Genomic DNA, 17,962 nt, shown 5'->3' on the forward strand with positions numbered 1-17,962 from the left:
GGCCTGTTTCCATTATGTAAACCTCGATGACTCTATGACTGTGACTCTATGCACCCAAGCTTGCTGTTTTTCTCGTGCAAGGCCGTTTCTGATGTTTGTTCAGTTTGATGGAGTAGTATGCAATTTGTGTCTCCATTTCTGATTCGTCCTCCCAGAGAGCAGCTCCTAACCCAGGGTCACTCGTGTCAATGTCCACTTCAAACGCTTGGTCAAGCCTGGAGCAGCGAGCACGGGGTTCTTTATTACCGTGGCTTCTCAGAAACTATCAGGCATTCTCTTGGCCCAGACTACTTTAGTTTTCTCCTGTAATAAATCCATTAGCAGAGCAGCTACAGGGCTGAAGCTTGGGATGAACTTGCTTAGAACCAGCACAACACCCAAAAATCTCATCATGTCCTTTTTTGTTGTGGGCAGAGATTTCACTCCGCGGGCCGTCACAGGAACCTGCCAGCATCCTCTGATTAAATCTATCTTTGTGATGTAGACTGAATTATCTACCCTATCTGTGCTGTCTCCAGGCAGCATATCGGGTAGGGTGGCACAGTGGTTAGCACTGCTGCCTCACAGCGCCAGGGACCAGGGTTCAATTCTGGCTTTGGGTGACTGGAGTTTGCACGTTCTCCCCGTGTCTGCGTGGGTTTCCTCCGGGTGCTCCGGTTTCCTCCACACTCCAAAGATGTGCAGGTTAGGTGAATTGGTCATGCTAAATTGCCTCTTAGTGTTAGGGGGACTAGGAGGGTAAACACGTGGGGTTCGCGGGGGCTGGGTGGGATTGCTGTTGGTGCAGGCTTGATGGGCCCAATGGCCTCTTTCTGCACTGCAGGGATTCTATGAATCAGCTCGGGTCACTGCATTAACTTCTCGATAGTCACTGCAGAACCTTGTGGGAGCGTCAGGTTTGGGCACCAGCTTAACTGGGGAGTTCCTATTACTGCTGCGAGGCTCGATTCGTTGGTGCCCCGGCAGGTAGTTCGTCTTCTCCCAGACCTGGAGCAGCTTTGCTGGATTTGGGACGATTGGGATGTTGCCTTATGGGAGGGGCCTCCCCCACATCTCCACCAGATAGGGCTGGTGTGGCCGGACTTGTCTCTGCAGATGTTTTTAAATGCAGGGAACAGCCTCGTCAGGTCTCCTCACGGTTCTGCATTTCGATGGGTGAGTTTGTTGCTGAATTTGGTCAGGATTTCTGAATTTGCCGGCGAGACAGGAAGGGGATTCAACCTGAGTCTCACCCTCGTCTCCATCCAGTTCATCCTCATTGGCCCTCTCATCCTCCAGGTCTGTTGCTATTGCACAGACTGTTATCTGCATGACCCCTTTTGGAATCACGAGCTTTCGGAGCGCAGCTCCTTCATCAGGTGAGTGGAGAGGGTACGTTTCACAAACACAGCATATATCGACAACGGCACAATTGCAAGATCTTGACATGACACAGGCTTTGCTTTTTCCTGCAGTCTGGGGTCTAAGTGAGAAAGTTCACCTTCCCGAGCTTCTCTGCAATCCTCGAAGGGCCCCTGAACCGGGCTCTTTGGGGTTCAGCCAATATTGGTAAGAGCGCAAACACGTCAGCTCCCGGCCGAAAGGTTCGCGCCCTACTACGTTTATCTGACTTTTTTCATTGCTGCTTGGGAGATTTCTTTCTCAAGTGTTTGTGAGCTGGTAACACATGGAAACTGGTGACATAACCTCACATGGGAAATGGTCCACTGTCTGCTCCAGAAATCTCACCCTGAATAGTTTCCGAGGACTTCCTCGTTGGGGTCCATGAAGCAATTCAAATGGAGTTAAAAACGATGAACTCACCGGGCGCGTCTCTGATGGTCAAAAATCTCGTCCCTTATCCCAGTGACGTGGGTGGGGGTGACAATCCGCTCTGATCATTGCTTTAGAGCTCAGTGGTGCCATTCCAGAGCCCTGTGTGAGTGTGGGTGACACACTGAGGGCTTCAACTGAGTCATACACAGGTTACCCATAACCGACCGGAATATTCAGGACATGAAGTTTGAGTCCTGGCCTGTTGGATCTCAGGGGGAGGGGTGGGGGAGGAAGGTGGGCAGTTCGTTCCAGGTGAAGCATTTGGTGGTCTGGATGTGCTGACGGTCCCCTTCGTTTTGTACACGGGTCCCACACAGTTCACCAGCAACATGCCCAATGGGTCCCCAAAAATCTGTTATGGGAATAGCAGGTGCAGGTTTCATTGCAGCGTGGGTTCCTCCCACAACGTGTGCAAGTGGCAGCTTCAGCAAAACGTCCTTCTGGAGGTGAGGACAGTACCGTACCCCAATGTTACACAGAGACAGACCCATCCCCACCAGCACTGTACCCCAGTGTTATACAGTGACAGACCCACCTCCACCAGTACTGTACCCCAGTGTTATACAGTGATAGACCCACCTCCACCAGTACTGTACCCCAGTGTTAAACAGTGACAGACCCATCCCCACCATACTGTACCCCAATGTTACACAGTGACAGACCCATCCCCACCAGTACTGTACCTCAATGTTACACAGTGACAGACCCATCCCCACCAGTACTGTACCTCAATGTTACACAGTGACAGACCCATCCCCACCAGTACTGTACCCCAGTGTTATACAGTGATAGACCCACCTCCACCAGTACTGTACCCCAGTGTTACACAGAGACAGACCCGTCCCCACCAGTACTGTACCCCAGTGTTATACAGTGATAGACCCACCTCCACCAGTACTGTACCCCAATGTTACACAGAGACAGACCCATCCCCACCAGTACTATACCCCAGTGTTATACAGTGATAGACCCACCTCCACCAGTACTGTACCCCAGTGTTAAACAGTGACAGACCCATCCCCACCAGTGCTGTACCTCAATGTTACACAGTGACAGACCCATCCCCACCAGTACTGTACCTCAATGTTACACAGTGACAGACCCATCCCCACCAGTACTGTACCCCAGTGTTATACAGTGACAGACCCGTCCCCATCAGTACTGTACCCCAGTGTTATACAGTGATAGACCCACCTCCACCAGTACTGTACCCCAGTGTTAAACAGTGACAGACCCATCCCCACCAGTACTGTACCTCAATGTTACACAGTGACAGACCCATCCCCACCAGTACTGTACCTCAATGTTACACAGTGACAGACCCATCCCCACCAGTACTGTACCCCAGTGTTATACAGTGACAGACCCGTCCCCATCAGTACTGTACCCCAGTGTTATACAGTGACAGACCCATCCCCATCAGTACCGTACCCCAGTGTTATACAGTGACAAACCCGTCCCCACCAGTACTGTACCCCAGTGTTATACAGTGACAGACCCATCCCCACCAGTACTGTACCCCAGTGTTATACAGTGACAGACCCATCCCCACCAGTACTATCCCCAGTGTTACACAGTGACAGACCCATCCTCACCAGTACTGTACCCCAGTGTTATACAGTGACTGACCCATCCCCAGCAGTACTGCACCCCAGTATTATACAGTGAAAGATCCATCTCCACCAGTACTGTAACCCAGTGTTATACAGTGGCAGACCCATCCCCACCAGTACTGTACCCCGGAGTGAAACAGTGGCAGACCCATCCCCACCATACTGTACCCCAGTGTTATACAGTGACAGACCCATCCCCACCAGTGCTGTACCCCAGTGTTATACAGTGACAGACCCGTCCCCACCAGTACTGTACCCCAGTGTTATACAGTGACAGACCCATCCCCACCAGTGCTGTACCCCAGTGTTATACAGTGACAGACCCATCCCCACCAGTGCTGTACCCCAGTGTTATACAGTGACAAACCCATCCCCACCAGTACTGTACCCCAGTGTTATACAGTGACAGACCCATCCCCACCAGTGCTGTACCCCAGTGTTATACAGTGACAAACCCATCCCCACCAGTGCTGTACCCCAGTGTTATACAGTGACAGACCCATCCCCACCAGTACTGTACCCCAGTGTTATACAGTGACAGACCCATCCCCACCAGTGCTGTACCCCAGTGTTATACAGTGACAGACCCGTCCCCTACCAGTACTGAACCCCAGTGTTATATAGTGACCAGCCCGTCCCCACCAGTACTGTACACCAGTGTTATACAGTGACAGACCTGTCCCCACCAGTACTGTACCCCAGTGTTATATAGTGACCAGCCCGTCCCCACCAGTACTGTACACCAGTGTTATACGATGACAGACCTGTCCCCACCAGTACTGTACCCCAGTGTTATACAGAGACAGAACCGTCCCCACCAGTACTGTACCCCAGTGTTATATAGTGACCAGCCCGTCCCCACCAGTACTGTACACCAGTGTTATACAGTGACAGACCTGTCCCCACCAGTAAAGTACCCCAGTGTTACACAGTGACAGACCCATCCCTACCAGTGCTGTACCCCAGTGTTATACGGTGACTGACCTGTCCCCACCAGTACTGTACCCCAGTGTTACACAGTGACAGGCCCATCCCCACCAGTACTGTACACCAGTGTTATGCAGTGACAGACCTGTCCCCACCAGTACTGTACCCCAGTGTTATACAGAGACAGAACCGTCCCCACCAGTACCGTATCCCAGTGTTATACAGTGACATACCCGTCCCCACCAGTACTGTACCCCAGTGTTATACAGTGACAGACCCATCCACACCAGTGTTACACAGCGACAGACCCATCCCCCACCTGTACTGTACCCCAGTGTTATACAGTAACAGACCCATCCCCACCAGTACTGTACCCCAGTGTTATACAGAGACAGAACCATCCCCACCAGTACTGTATCCCAGTGTTATACAGTGACAGACCCGTCCCCACCAGTACTGTCCCCAGTGTTATACGGTGACTGACCCGTCCCCACCAGTACTGTACCCCAGTGTTATACAGTGACAGACCTGTCCCCACCAGTACAGTACCCCACTGTTATACAGTGACAGACCCATCCCCACCAGTACTGTACAACAGTGTTACACAGTGACAGTCCTATCCCCACCAGTACTGTACCCCAGTGTTGTCGAGTGAGAGACCCGTCCCCACCAGTACTGTACCCCAGTGTTATATAGTGACAGGCCCGTCCCCACCAGTACTGTACCCCAGTGTTATACAGTGACAGACCTGTCCCCACCAGTACTGTACCCCAGTGTTATATAGTGACAGACCCGGCCACACCAGTACTGTACCCCAGTGTTATACAGCGACAGACGCGTCCCCACCAGTACTGTACCCCAGTGTTATACAGTGACAGACCCGTCCCCACCAGTACTGTCCCCAGTGTTATACAGTGACTGACTCATCCCCACCAGTACTGTACCCCAGTGTTATACAGTGACAGACCCGGCCACACCAGTACTGTACCCCAGTGTTATACAGCGACAGACGCGTCCCCACCAGTACTGTACGCCAGTGTTGTACAGTGACAGACCTGTCCCCACCAGTACAGTACCGCAGTGTTACACAGTGACAGACCCATCCCCACCAGTACTGTACCCCAGTGTTATACAGTGACAGACCCATCCCCACCAGTGCTGTACTCCAGTGTTATACAGTGACAGACCCGTCCCCACCAGTACTGTACCCCAGTGTTATACAGTGACAGACCCGTCCCCACCAGTACTGTCCCCAGTGTTATACAGTGACTGACCCATCCCCACCAGTACTGTACCCCAGTGTTATACAGTGACAGACCCGGCCACACCAGTACTGTACCCCAGTGTTATACAGCGACAGACCCATCCCCACCAGTGCTGTACCCACTGTTATACAGTGACAGACCCGTCCCCACCAGTACAGTACCCCAGTGTTATACGATGACAGACCTGTCCCCACCAGTACTGTACCCCAGTGTTATACAGAGACAGAACCGTCCCCACCAGTACTGTACCCCAGTGTTGTCGAGTGAGAGACCCGTCCCCACCAGTACTGTATCCCAGTGTTATACAGTGACAGACCTGTCCCCACCAGTACTGTACCCCAGTGTTATACAGTGACAAACCCGTCCCCACCAGTACTGTATCCCAGTGTTATACAGTGACAGACCTGTCCCCACCAGTAAAGTACCCCAGTGTTACACAGTGACAGACCCATCCCTACCAGTGCTGTACCCCAGTGTTATATAGTGACCGGCCCGTCCCCACCAGTACTGTACCCCAGTGTTGTCGAGTGAGAGACCCGTCCCCACCAGTACTGTACCCCAGTGTTATACAGTGACAGACCTGTCCCCACCAGTACTGTTCCACAGTGTTATACAGAGACAGAACCGTCCCCACCAGTACTGTACCCCAGTGTTATATAGTGACAGACGCGGCCACACCAGTACTGTACCCCAGTGTTATACAGTGACAGACCCGTCCCCACCAGTACTGTACCCCAGTGTTATACAGTGACAGACCCGTCCCCACCAGTACTGTACCCCAGTGTTGTCGAGTGAGAGACCCGTCCCCACCAGTACTGTACCCCAGTGTTATACAGTGACAGACCTGTCCCCACCAGTACAGTACCGCAGTGTTACACAGTGACAGACCCATCCCCACCAGTGCTGTACCCCAGTGTTATATAGTGACCGGCCCGTCCCCACCAGCACTGTACACCAGTGTTATACAGTGACAGACCTGTCCCCACCAGTAAAGTACCCCAGTGTTACACAGTGACAGACCCATCCCTACCAGTGCTGTACCCCAGTGTTATACAGTGACAGACCTGTCCCCACCAGTAAAGTACCCCAGTGTTACACAGCGACAGACCCATCCCCACCAGTACTGTACCCCAGTGTTATACAGTGACAGACCTGTCCCCACCAGTACAGTACCCCACTGTTATACAGTGACAGACCCGTCCCCACCAGTACTGTACCCCAGTGTTATACGATGACAGACCTGTCCCCACCAGTACTGTACCCCAGTGTTATACAGAGACAGAACCGTCCCCACCAGTACTGTACCCCAGTGTTATATAGTGACCAGCCCGTCCCCACCAGTACTGTACACCAGTGTTATATAGTGACCAGCCCGTCCCCACCAGTACTGTATCCCAGTGTTATACAGTGACAGACCTGTCCCCACCAGTAAAGTACCCCAGTGTTACACAGTGACAGACCCATCCCTACCAGTGCTGTACCCCAGTGTTATACGGTGACTGACCTGTCCCCACCAGTACTGTACACCAGTGTTATACAGTGACAGACCTGTCCCCACCAGTACAGTACCCCACTGTTATACAGTGACAGACCCGTCCCCACCGGTACAGTACCCCAGTCTTACACGATGACAGACCTGTCCCCACCTGTCCTGTTCCACAGTGTTATACAGAGACAGAACCGTCCCCACCAGTACTGTACCCCACTGTTATACAGAGACAGAACCGTCCCCACCAGTACTGTACCCCAGTGTTATATAGTGACAGACCCGGCCACACCAGTACTGTACCCCAGTGTTATACAGTGACAGGCCCGTCCCCACCAGTACTGTACCCCAGTGTTATACAGCGACAGACGCGTCCCCACCAGTATTTTGCAGCTGAAAATATATATTTTCAATCTACAAGATGGTGCCTGTTTTGGATGCACATTTCTTGCCTGGGAATCTCTGGGTTGGGAATATTAGCTGATAAAACCTCCCCTGCTCTGCAATGAGGTTTGATATTACCACTCACGGTGCTGAAAGTCTTGGTGCATCAGCCCACACACCCCATCCAGCTGCATTCTCCACTCGGCAGTGGATACCAGTGGATTTAGTGTTTGGCACTGCTGGTGTTTACCAGCTGATGCTGCTCACTGTGACCCACGTATCGGAATTAGACAACGCCCTCATGAACGCTTACCGGAACACCCACTGGAATTCCAAATGTGTCCTCCAGTCAGGTGAGGTTCCACATGGGGACGACAGCTTTCTCCCTGCGCTACGTACAGGTTAACGCAATGTCTAATGGAGCAGTCACTAATGTAAGCTTTGTTGTGATTATGTATGGAATCATAGAATGATAGGGCACCAGAGGCCATTCAGCCCATTGTGCATATGCCAGCTCTTTGAATGAGCTGTCCAATTAGTCCCACTTCCCTCTGCTCCTTCCCCAGGGCTTGGTAAACCTTTCCCCTTCACATGTTTTCCAATTCTCTTTCCAAAGTTATTATTGGATCTGCTTCCACTGCTCTCTAAGGCAGTGGTTTTCAGATCACAAGAACTTGCTGCGCGGAATGCCCTGTACAGTATCGTGTCTTTTCTAATGTGATTTATCATCATAGAATCATAGAAACCCTACAGTGCAGAAGGAGGCCATTCGGCCCATCGAGTCTGCACCGACCACAATCCCACCCAGGCCCCACCCCCACATATTTACCCGCATCTCATGACTCTAAGGGGCAATTTTTAACCTGGCCAATCAACCTAACCCGCACATCTTTGGACTGTGGGAGGAAACCGGAGCACCCGGAGGAAACCCACGCAGACACGAGGAGAATGTGCAAACTCCACACAGACAGTGACCCGAGCCGGGAATCGAAACCTGAACCCTGGAGCTGTGAAGCAGCAGTGCTAACCACTGTGCTACCGTGCCGCCCACTGTGCTACCGTGCCGCCCAATTTATTCGCAACATTTTTACCGCTCGGTCTCCCACTTGCAGTCCTGAGGTGTGTAGCAAGGTCAAGCTGTAGGAGAGGAAACTACAAACAAGAACTGGGGGCTGGAACTTTCAATTCAATGGCCTGTCATCTCTGAGAGGAAAGGAAGGATCAAGGTGTTAAACATCTGGCAGCCAGCTGGTGAAGGAGGTGACCAGAAATCTAACTTCACTCAGCTTTAGACCGATTCACAAAATGAAACATGACAGCTTTACAGCGTCCAACTCTCCAACCCACCGCAGTGTCAATAACAGTCTCTTTGTACCTCCTGTGTTAAACCCTTAACCAATGAGGTTTTCCATTTGAAAACGCACTCTATAAAAAAAATACTTTAAAGGAAACTTTGAAACATAAATTAAAATGTCATTCTGGTTATTAATGATCTAACCCAGACCTCACCAGCCCTGAATCGTTGCAGAAAGCCTCAAGCTTATTGGTGGGCACACCATGTGCCCCTTCCCCAACCTCACCCAGGCACGGACGTAACCGCGAGAGAGAGGCCAGCAGGCAGCCCGCGTAACACCCCCGACCGCCCACTGGCTGGACTTCTTAATGGTCACCTCGACCCATGAGCTGCTCTACAATGAAGCAGCTCCCAAATCCATCCCGTGCTGTTGGCACACATCTAACGCTCCTGGGATGTCCACCCAACTGAGCCAATTGGTGCCCTCCAACCCAACTGAGTCAATTGGTGCCCATCCCCCCAACCCAAGGAGTACAAGTTACCGTGGCAACAGACACTTTTCCACGCATGTTGTAGTCTCGAGCTATGGACAGTGATGGTAGGGGCTCCAACATTTTGGCATTGTACTGGCTGAACAGGAATCTCTCACACTCTTCCTCGCCTGCTATTGGTGGAAGGGTTTGCAGGTTAATACTCGACCTGTTTGGCTGAGTTATAAACACACCTTCCTTGACCATCGAGTCCTGAGGTTGGATTTGAACCCAGAGCTTCTAGCTCAGAGATAGGAACGCCACCCACTGAACCACAGGACATCCCAAAAGTGCAAGTCATGATCCAATGAGTTCCTCCAACCTGTAGACACTTGGTTTCGACAATTAACACAAGGGAGCTGAGATTTACCAGTTTCACAATCCCACCAAATGAACGGTTCGCATTTAATCGGGAACCTTCCAGTACGTCGGCACATCCCAAAGCGCTTACAGGCAGTGAGGTACTACTTGAAGTGTAATCACTGTTGCAATGTTAGAAAATGCAGCAGCCATGTTGTGCACAGCAAGACTTCACAAAGAGCAATGTGAGAATCAGCAGATGCTCTGTTTTTTTGGGTGGGTTAGAAAGAATGCTTTCCATGCAGCAAGTTGTTATGATCTGGAATCCGTGGAAGGGGCTCTGGAAGCAGATTCAATATTTCAAAGGGAAAGTGGATAAATACTTAAAAAGGAAGATTTTTCAGAGCTATGGGGAAAGAGTGGGTGAGTGGGATTAATTAGATCGCTCTTTCAAAGAGCCAACCTGGTACAATGAGGCGAATGGTGTCATTCATATATGATATTTTATATGTACACATATTTGGTATATATTCACATATATAATATTATATATAGTGCGTATATACACACACATATGGTATATATTATCTATATGTATATACATATACACACTATGTGTGTGTGTATATACACTATGCATAAAATACACACCTATGTGGGCAGCACGGTGGCACAGTGGTTAGCACGGCTGCCTCACAGAGCCAAGGACCCGGGTTCAATTCCGGCCTCGGGTCACTGTCTGTGTGGAGTTTGAACGTTCTCCCAGTGTCTGCGTGGGTTTCCTTCGGGTGCTCCGGTTCCCTCCCACAGTCCAAAGATGTGCGGGTTAGGTTGATTAGCCATGCTAAATTGCCCCTTGCTGTCAGGATGATTAGTGGGGTAAATATATGGGGATTGGGCCTGGGAGGGGTTGTTGTTGGTGCAGACTCGATGGGCTGAATGGCTCTTTTTGCTCTGTAGTGATCCTATATGGCTCTATATATTACATATGGTATATTGGTGTACATATATCCAACAGTGCACCTTGTGAAATGTACAATATCATTACTGGATTATGCATTGTCCTGAGACATTGCAATGTACAGAAAGATAGAACTTTTATTTCGTCACATCCTCAGAATATCCCAAAGTGCTTCACAGCCACGCAATTCCTTTTGGAAACCACAGTCAGGGAGGCAGACACAACAGCCAATTTGCACACAGCAAGATCCCGCGAACACCAAAATGATCTGTATAAACAATGCCGTAAACAAAAGCATGGCGGGATCCTTCACCACAGGGATAGCATTGAAAAGCAAAGAATTTATGTTACACACACATCGACTATACTTGAAGTCGCGCAGACAGCTCCAGTCTCCATAATACACAAAGGCTACAGAGGTACAGGAGAAAATGCCAAAGGATTTACTAGAATTACAACAGAACTGAGGGACAGTAACTATCAGGAAAGGCTGAACAAGCTGGGACTTTTTCTTCAGAAAAGAGAAGTGGGGTGGGGGTGGTGGGGAGGGAGGGGGGTGGGGGCTGCGGGGATGGGGGCGGCAGGGAGTGGGGTGAGTGACCGAAGGGGTTATGAAAGGGTTTTTAATCAGGTTGACGTAGAGAAGGTATTTCCACCTTCAGGAAAGGCTAAAATCAGGACCATAAATATAAAATAGTCGCCAAGAAACCAAATCAGGAATTCAGAAGTAACTTCACAAGAGCGTGATCAGAGTGTGGAACTCACTACCGCGGAGAATGCTGAGGTGAATAGCACAAATACAAAGGTTAAGCTATCTAACCACATAAGGGAGAAATGAATTGAAGGACATTATAATGGGATTAGGTGGCGAGGGGTGGAAGGAGGCTTGTATGCAACATTAGCATTAACCTGTTGGGCTGAATGGCCTGTTTCTGTACTGTAAAAGCTATGTAATGTGACCTGCTTTAGCCGGTGTTTACTGAGCGAGGAATATTGGACTCAAGACACTGGGAGAACTTTCCTGCTCTCTTTAAAACGGATCCTTCCACTTAAAGTTGATTAAATGAATGAAAGACGGTGGCCTGCTCTTCATCCTGGCATGAAGTGCCAACTGCAAATTAGTTCCAATCCTGGGCAGAGGCTCGAGCCCAGAGAAGGAAATGTTAGCAACTGGGCAAACGCAGCGCTGCAACAGCCAACAACATCACCCATTTCTATTGCATTTTAACTCAAAAAGAATGGTCGTAAATAGCGTCATGTGAGGTCAGGCTCGGAGAAAAAGAAACAATAAGTGAGTTTCAGAGGAGGAGGGAGAGATATTTGGGATGATAGGTGGTGGGGGAAGAGGGAGATGGAGGGAAAATCACGAGGGTTAGAGAATGGGAGATTGTGGGAAGAGGGAGGCCCATCCACCAGCTTCCCAGAGCAAGTCAGGATTGGCAAATAAATGCCAATCCTTCCAGCAATGCCCATCTTCCAACGCTGAGTATTCTCAAATGAACAACCACAGCAATGATCAGCGGAGGCAGCAAGTTATTTCACCTGTTGTTGCAGATCTGTGAATGTCTAAGAAGGTGAGTAAACAGAGGAACATAGGAACAGGAAGAGGCCATTCAGCCCCTCGAGTCTGATCTGCCATTCAATTAGACCATGGCTGACCTGAATCTCAACTCCATCGCAGCACCTTGGCTGCGTAACAATCTTCCTTCCTATTGTTCTCCATTCTGAAATTTAGAATTAATCCTCAACCTCAAAAAGTCATTGGAGGAAGAGATTGTTCTAGATTTCCACTCCCTGTTGTGTATGTGTGGGCAGCACGGTGGCACAATGGTTGGCACTGTTGCCTCACAGCGCCAGGTTGGATTCCCAGCTTGGGTCACTGTCTGTGCGGAGTCTGCACATTCTCCCCGTGTCTGCGTGGGTTTCCTCCGGGTGCTCCAGTTTCCTCCCACATTCTGAAAGACGTGCTGGTTAGGATGCATTGGCCGTGCTAAATTCTCCCTCAGTGTAACCCGAACAGACGCCGGAGTGTGGCGACTAGGGGACTTTCACAGTAACTTCATTGCAGTGTTAGTGTAAGCCTTACTTGTGACACTAATAAATAAACTTTAAACTTTAAGAGCTTATTTACTTGCATCACTCCTATATGGCCTGCCTCAAATTTTAAAATTCTGCCCCCCTTGTTCTGGACTCATCGCTTCAGAAGAAATAATTTCTGTCTATCGTCCTTATCAACTCACGTCACATCTTAAACCCATCAATCAGATCATCCCCAACCTAAACGCTAGTCTGTGCAACCCATCCTCATAATTTAACCCTTTTAGCTGCACTATAATAATTCGAGTGAATCTGCACTGCACCTCCCCCCCACCCTCCTCCCCCCCCCCCCCCCCCCCCACCGGGTGCCCCCATTGCCCCACGGGCACTCCAGTTTCCCCCCACAGTCTGAAAGATGGGCTGGTTAGATGCATTGGCTGTGCTAAATTCTCCATCAGTGTACCCGTACCCCCCCCCCCCCACCCCCCCACCTCCAAGGCCCCAACACATCATTTCTGAGTTGCAGGCCCCAGAAATGGATGCAGTATTCCAGAAGGAATTTGCCAGAAGCTTCACTTAACTGTAACGTCATTTCCACACCATGTTCAATGAGAAGCTCCCATTAGCAATGTGCAGGGATATTTTCACCTGAAGAATATAACAGGTGCGGAATGAGTTGCTGGGGAAGAACAGAGTGCTGCACCGTATCCAACAGGGTCAGGAGATATTCCTAGGGTTAGTTACCTCTGGGAGTGCACTGGTTAATGGCTGGTGCACAATTCTTTGCTGCTCTCCGTTAGAATGATCATCAGCCCACCTCTCTGACTGAGGCAGCGATGCAGCTGCAGTAGCAGGGTGAAAGATTTGCATTGCTGCATTGAAAGGCCAGTCTTTCAAAGTCCCTATGCAACCATTTGAGGCATTGTGTGCAGCCAATGTGACTTGCAAAATGGGGCAGCGCACCGGCAATTTCCCAATGCCCATGAACTGACTGTGTGGGGCCTAGTCAAATTCACCTTCAGAGAACAGCGCCAACAGCAAATACTATCCAACACCGAGTAGGTGGGATTGAGGGACAGAGTGAGCAAGTGGGATTGAGGGGTGGAGTGAAACGGAGGGATTGAGAGATAGAGTGAGAAGGAGGGATTGAGGGATAATGTGGGAAAGTGGGTAGGTGGACGCTGAGGGGTGGGGGTAGGTTTCTATGGGATGGCTTTCCCATTCCAGGAAATGCTGGCAGCAGAGACCATGCAAGAGACTGAGTGTGTGATACAGAGACTGAGAGTGTGATACAGAGACTGAGAGTGTGATACAGAGACTGAGTGTGTGATACAGAGACTGAGAGTGTGATACAGAGACTGAGAGTGTGATACAGAGACTGAGTGTGATACAGAGACTGAGTGTGTGATACAGAGACTGAGTGTGTGATACAGAGACTGAGTGTGTGATACAGAGACTGAGAGTGTGATACAGAGACTGAGAGTGTGATACAGAGACTGAGTGTGATACAGAGACTGAGAGTGTGATACAGAGACTGAGAGTGTGATACAGAGACTGAGTGTGTGATACAGAGACTGAGAGTGTGATACAGAGACTGAGAGTGTGATACAGAGACTGAGTGTGATACAGAGACTGAGAGTGTGATACAGAGACTGAGAGTGTGATACAGAGACTGAGTGTGATACAGAGACTGAGTGTGTGATACAGAGACTGAGTGTGATACAGAGACTGAGTGTGCGATACAGAGACTGAGTGTGTGATACAGAGACTGAGAGTGTGATACAGAGACTGAGTGTGATACAGAGACTGAGTGTGTGATACAGAGACTGAGTGTGATACAGAGACTGAGACTGTGATACAGAGAGTGAGTGTCTGATGTAGAGACAGTGTGTGATACAGAGACTGAGTGTGTGATACAGAGACTGAGAGTGTGATACAGAGAGGGATCTGTGTCCTGTCAGTTACAATGGAATGCTGTTGAATATTTAATTCTATATATATTACACTCAGCTTCTGCTTAGGAGGAATCTTCAGGATAATCTTCTCAGCTTCAGTCCCTTGGGCATGTTTTAAATAAAACTCTAAATGCAGGATGTTAAAGTTACATTAAAATCTTCACATAATTAATACTTCTGATTGATGTAGAGTGTGGTCAGTGAGAGACAGGACTCTCTGCTCAGCCCCAGACAGGACTCTCTGTCCAGCCTCAGACCTCCAAACAAACATTCAAACACATACTGGATTTTCAAAGCATTTGCTTCAATGTTGGGGTTTTCGTGAGGGACACTGAGTATTCCAGGAAAATGCAGATTCCTGTCACCCCAGTGGGGCAGTTTGGTCTCTCCCTCTCCCTCCCTCCTTTCTGATTTTTTATAGATTAAACTGTGCAACTCAGGCTGGAAAACGCTTCAGAGCGAATTTCCTCTCCGGCAAGCACCAGAAACAACTCCTCAACACCCAGAGACACCTCCAAACCGGATCCAGGGGGATCTGTAATAAACATACACGGGATGGGGAGGTCTGAGGGATTTCTCTGAAAGGATTTTGCTTTTATCAGTTAACCCCTTTAGCCGCAATGACTCTCACAGAGAGAATGACAGGTAAAGCGAGGGGGTTCTTTAAGGCAGAATTGGAACCTCAGCCTTTCAGTTCAATGCACCGTGTGTGTCTGTGTCTCTCCCTCTGTGTGTCTGCGTGTGTGTGTCTCTTTTTCTCAGTGTCTCTGCATCTCTCTGTCTCTCTCTGTCTCTCTCGCTGTCTCTCTCTGTATCTCTCACCTCTATCTCTCTCTCTCACTCTCTCTGTATCTCTCACTCTCTCTCTCTCACACACTCTCTGTATCTCTCAATCTCTGTCTCTCTCTCTCTGTGTCTCTGTCTGTCTCTCTCTGTCTCTCGGTCTCTGTCCGTTGGAACCTTTCTTTCTCGGTGAGATTTGGTTCTGTATTTAGTGAGACTCGGTAGCGCCGCGATATCAGAGAGGCGTTAGGATGCAGCAAGCTTCACTCTGAGATCCCCCATCACAACCTGCACTCTTCCACACTCCCCTCAAACACACATTGATTTCAAAAAAAATCAGCAGCATTGCGACTTCCACCGCCTCGGCCTCTCCAACACCTGACTAAAGATTTACCCGTCAGATCCCTCACACACACACACATAGACACATATATACACTGACACACACACATATATACACTGACACACACACTGACACACACACATATACACTGACACACACACATATATACACTGACACACACACATATATACACTGACACACACACACATATATACACTGACACACACTGACACACACACACATATATATACACTGACACACACACTGACACACACACATATACACTGACACACACACTGACACACACACACATATACACTGACACACACACTGACACACACATATACACTGACACACACACTGGCACACACATTTACACTGACACACACACTGATACACACACATTGACACACACACTGACACGCACACACACTGACAGACACAAATTGTCACACAGAGACACACACACTGACACACATACACTGACACACACAGACACTGACGCACACACAGACACACACACTGACGCACACAGAGAAACACACACAGACACACACGGACACACTAACACACACACACACACATGCACAGAGACACACACACAAAGCCATTCACACACACACACTGACACACAGGCTCTCTCTGTCTCTCTCTCACACACAATACAGGGACATCTGCACTGGGTTTCGGATGATTAAGCTCACCCTGAGGCGATGGACAGTCTCTCTCTGGGTGCAGATTTTTCCTACTGCAGGACTGCCGCCGTTACCTGGCGCAGGTTAGATCCCGGGATAAACATTCAGATACAGACACAAGAAACCGCACTCTCTAACCATCTGTGTATCTGTATCTATTTCTCTATACATCTCTCTCTGTATCGCTTCCCTTTCTGTGTGTGTGAGTGAGTCTCATATCTATCTCTATTTCCTGGCCTCTGCCTGTCTCTGTATGTGTGGCTCTGTCTATATCTGTGTCTCTCTGTCTGTCTCCCTGTGTCTCTCTGTCCCTATGTCTCTGTTTCCCTGTGTGTGCCTCTGTGTCTCTCTGTCCGTGTCTCTCTCTGTGTCACTCTGTCCCTGTGTGTGTGTTTCTGTGTTCACTGTCTCTGTGTGTCTTTCTCTTTGTCCCTGTGTCCCTGTGTCTGTGTTCCCTGACTCTGTGTGTGTCTCTGTCTCCCTGTGTGTATCTGTTCCTGTCTCTCTTTTTTTGTCTCCCCGCGTGTGTCTCTCAGTCTCCCTGTGTGTGTGTATGTATGTGTGTCTGTCTTCCTGTGTGTGTGTCTCTCAGTCTCCCTGTGTATGTGTGTCTGTCTTCCTGTGTGTGTCACTCTGTCTCTCTCTTTCTGTCTCCCTGTGTGTCTCTCTCTCTCTTTGTATCTCCCTGTGTGTGTGTCTCTCTCTATCTCTGTATGTCTCTTTCTATCTCTCTCTGTCTCTCCCTCTCTCTCTCTTTCTCTCTCTGTCCCTGTCTGTGTGTGTGTGTGTGTGTCCGAGCTGCTTACCTGGTACTCTGCAGCCTGGCTCTGGTTACTGTGCCAGCAGTGTTTGTGCCCACACTGGTTCCTGTGTTGATGCTGGCAGTGTGTCCCGCGGCCCGAGCCTCCAGCTCCCGGTTCCTCGGCAGCCTCTGGTTCCATGGCAGTGCCGGCTGCGCACTGCACCGCGCCCGGGAGCTGCGCCACTCTGGGGCATTGCTCAGCCCTCCTGCCCAGGCTGCCAGCCTCATTGGCCGGCCCGACCACAACAAGCCGCATGACGTTACCTTTAAACACCCCCTCCTCCTGCCAACACAATTAAAGGCGCCTCTCACTCACTCAACCATCCCATAATATTAACCAATGGGGGAAAACAGATAGAGAGATCAAAATTAAAATGCAATTCACTATCCAATCCTGGGGGTAGCATTCACAGAGCAACAGTGATCATTCCCCAAGACTTTTATATAAACTCAGGTTAGCCATCACTTTGGAACCTCCACTGTCCTGGGTGTGGGTGGACAGGGTTAATAGGAGCCAGTGTTTATTGGAATGCGGTTAAGGGGTTAAAAGGTCCAGGAGGGCAGCTCATCCACTCCTCCCTAATCTTCAGTGATATTCTGCCCTGGGTTCGAAGCGATGGAGACACCCAGGTGGATTGGATAGAGTCCTCAGTACATCCTTACTCAGCGACAGGTGATTGGATAGTTTCTGAGATTCAGCTTTCGAATCGGTCCAATTCCTATATGAAAATAAAATTCCAGAGGTTACATTAGTTTCAACACTGGCAACTTT

General features: G+C 49.6%; 1 protein-coding gene across 1 annotated transcript in view; it reads right to left on the bottom strand.

Moving 5' to 3' along the window:
• LOC144479707 (small conductance calcium-activated potassium channel protein 2-like) overlaps positions 1–17,446 on the bottom strand; it is a 201,047-nt gene extending 183,601 nt beyond the window's left edge. The window contains exon 1 of the mRNA XM_078198737.1: positions 17,195–17,446. Coding sequence (XP_078054863.1) covers positions 17,195–17,446 — 252 coding nt within the window. The remainder of the gene's footprint in view (positions 1–17,194) is intronic.
• Between the last annotated feature and the right edge of the window lie 516 nt (positions 17,447–17,962).

Source organism: Mustelus asterias, chromosome 26, assembly GCF_964213995.1.
Source record: "Mustelus asterias chromosome 26, sMusAst1.hap1.1, whole genome shotgun sequence".
NCBI lineage: Eukaryota > Metazoa > Chordata > Chondrichthyes > Carcharhiniformes > Triakidae > Mustelus > Mustelus asterias.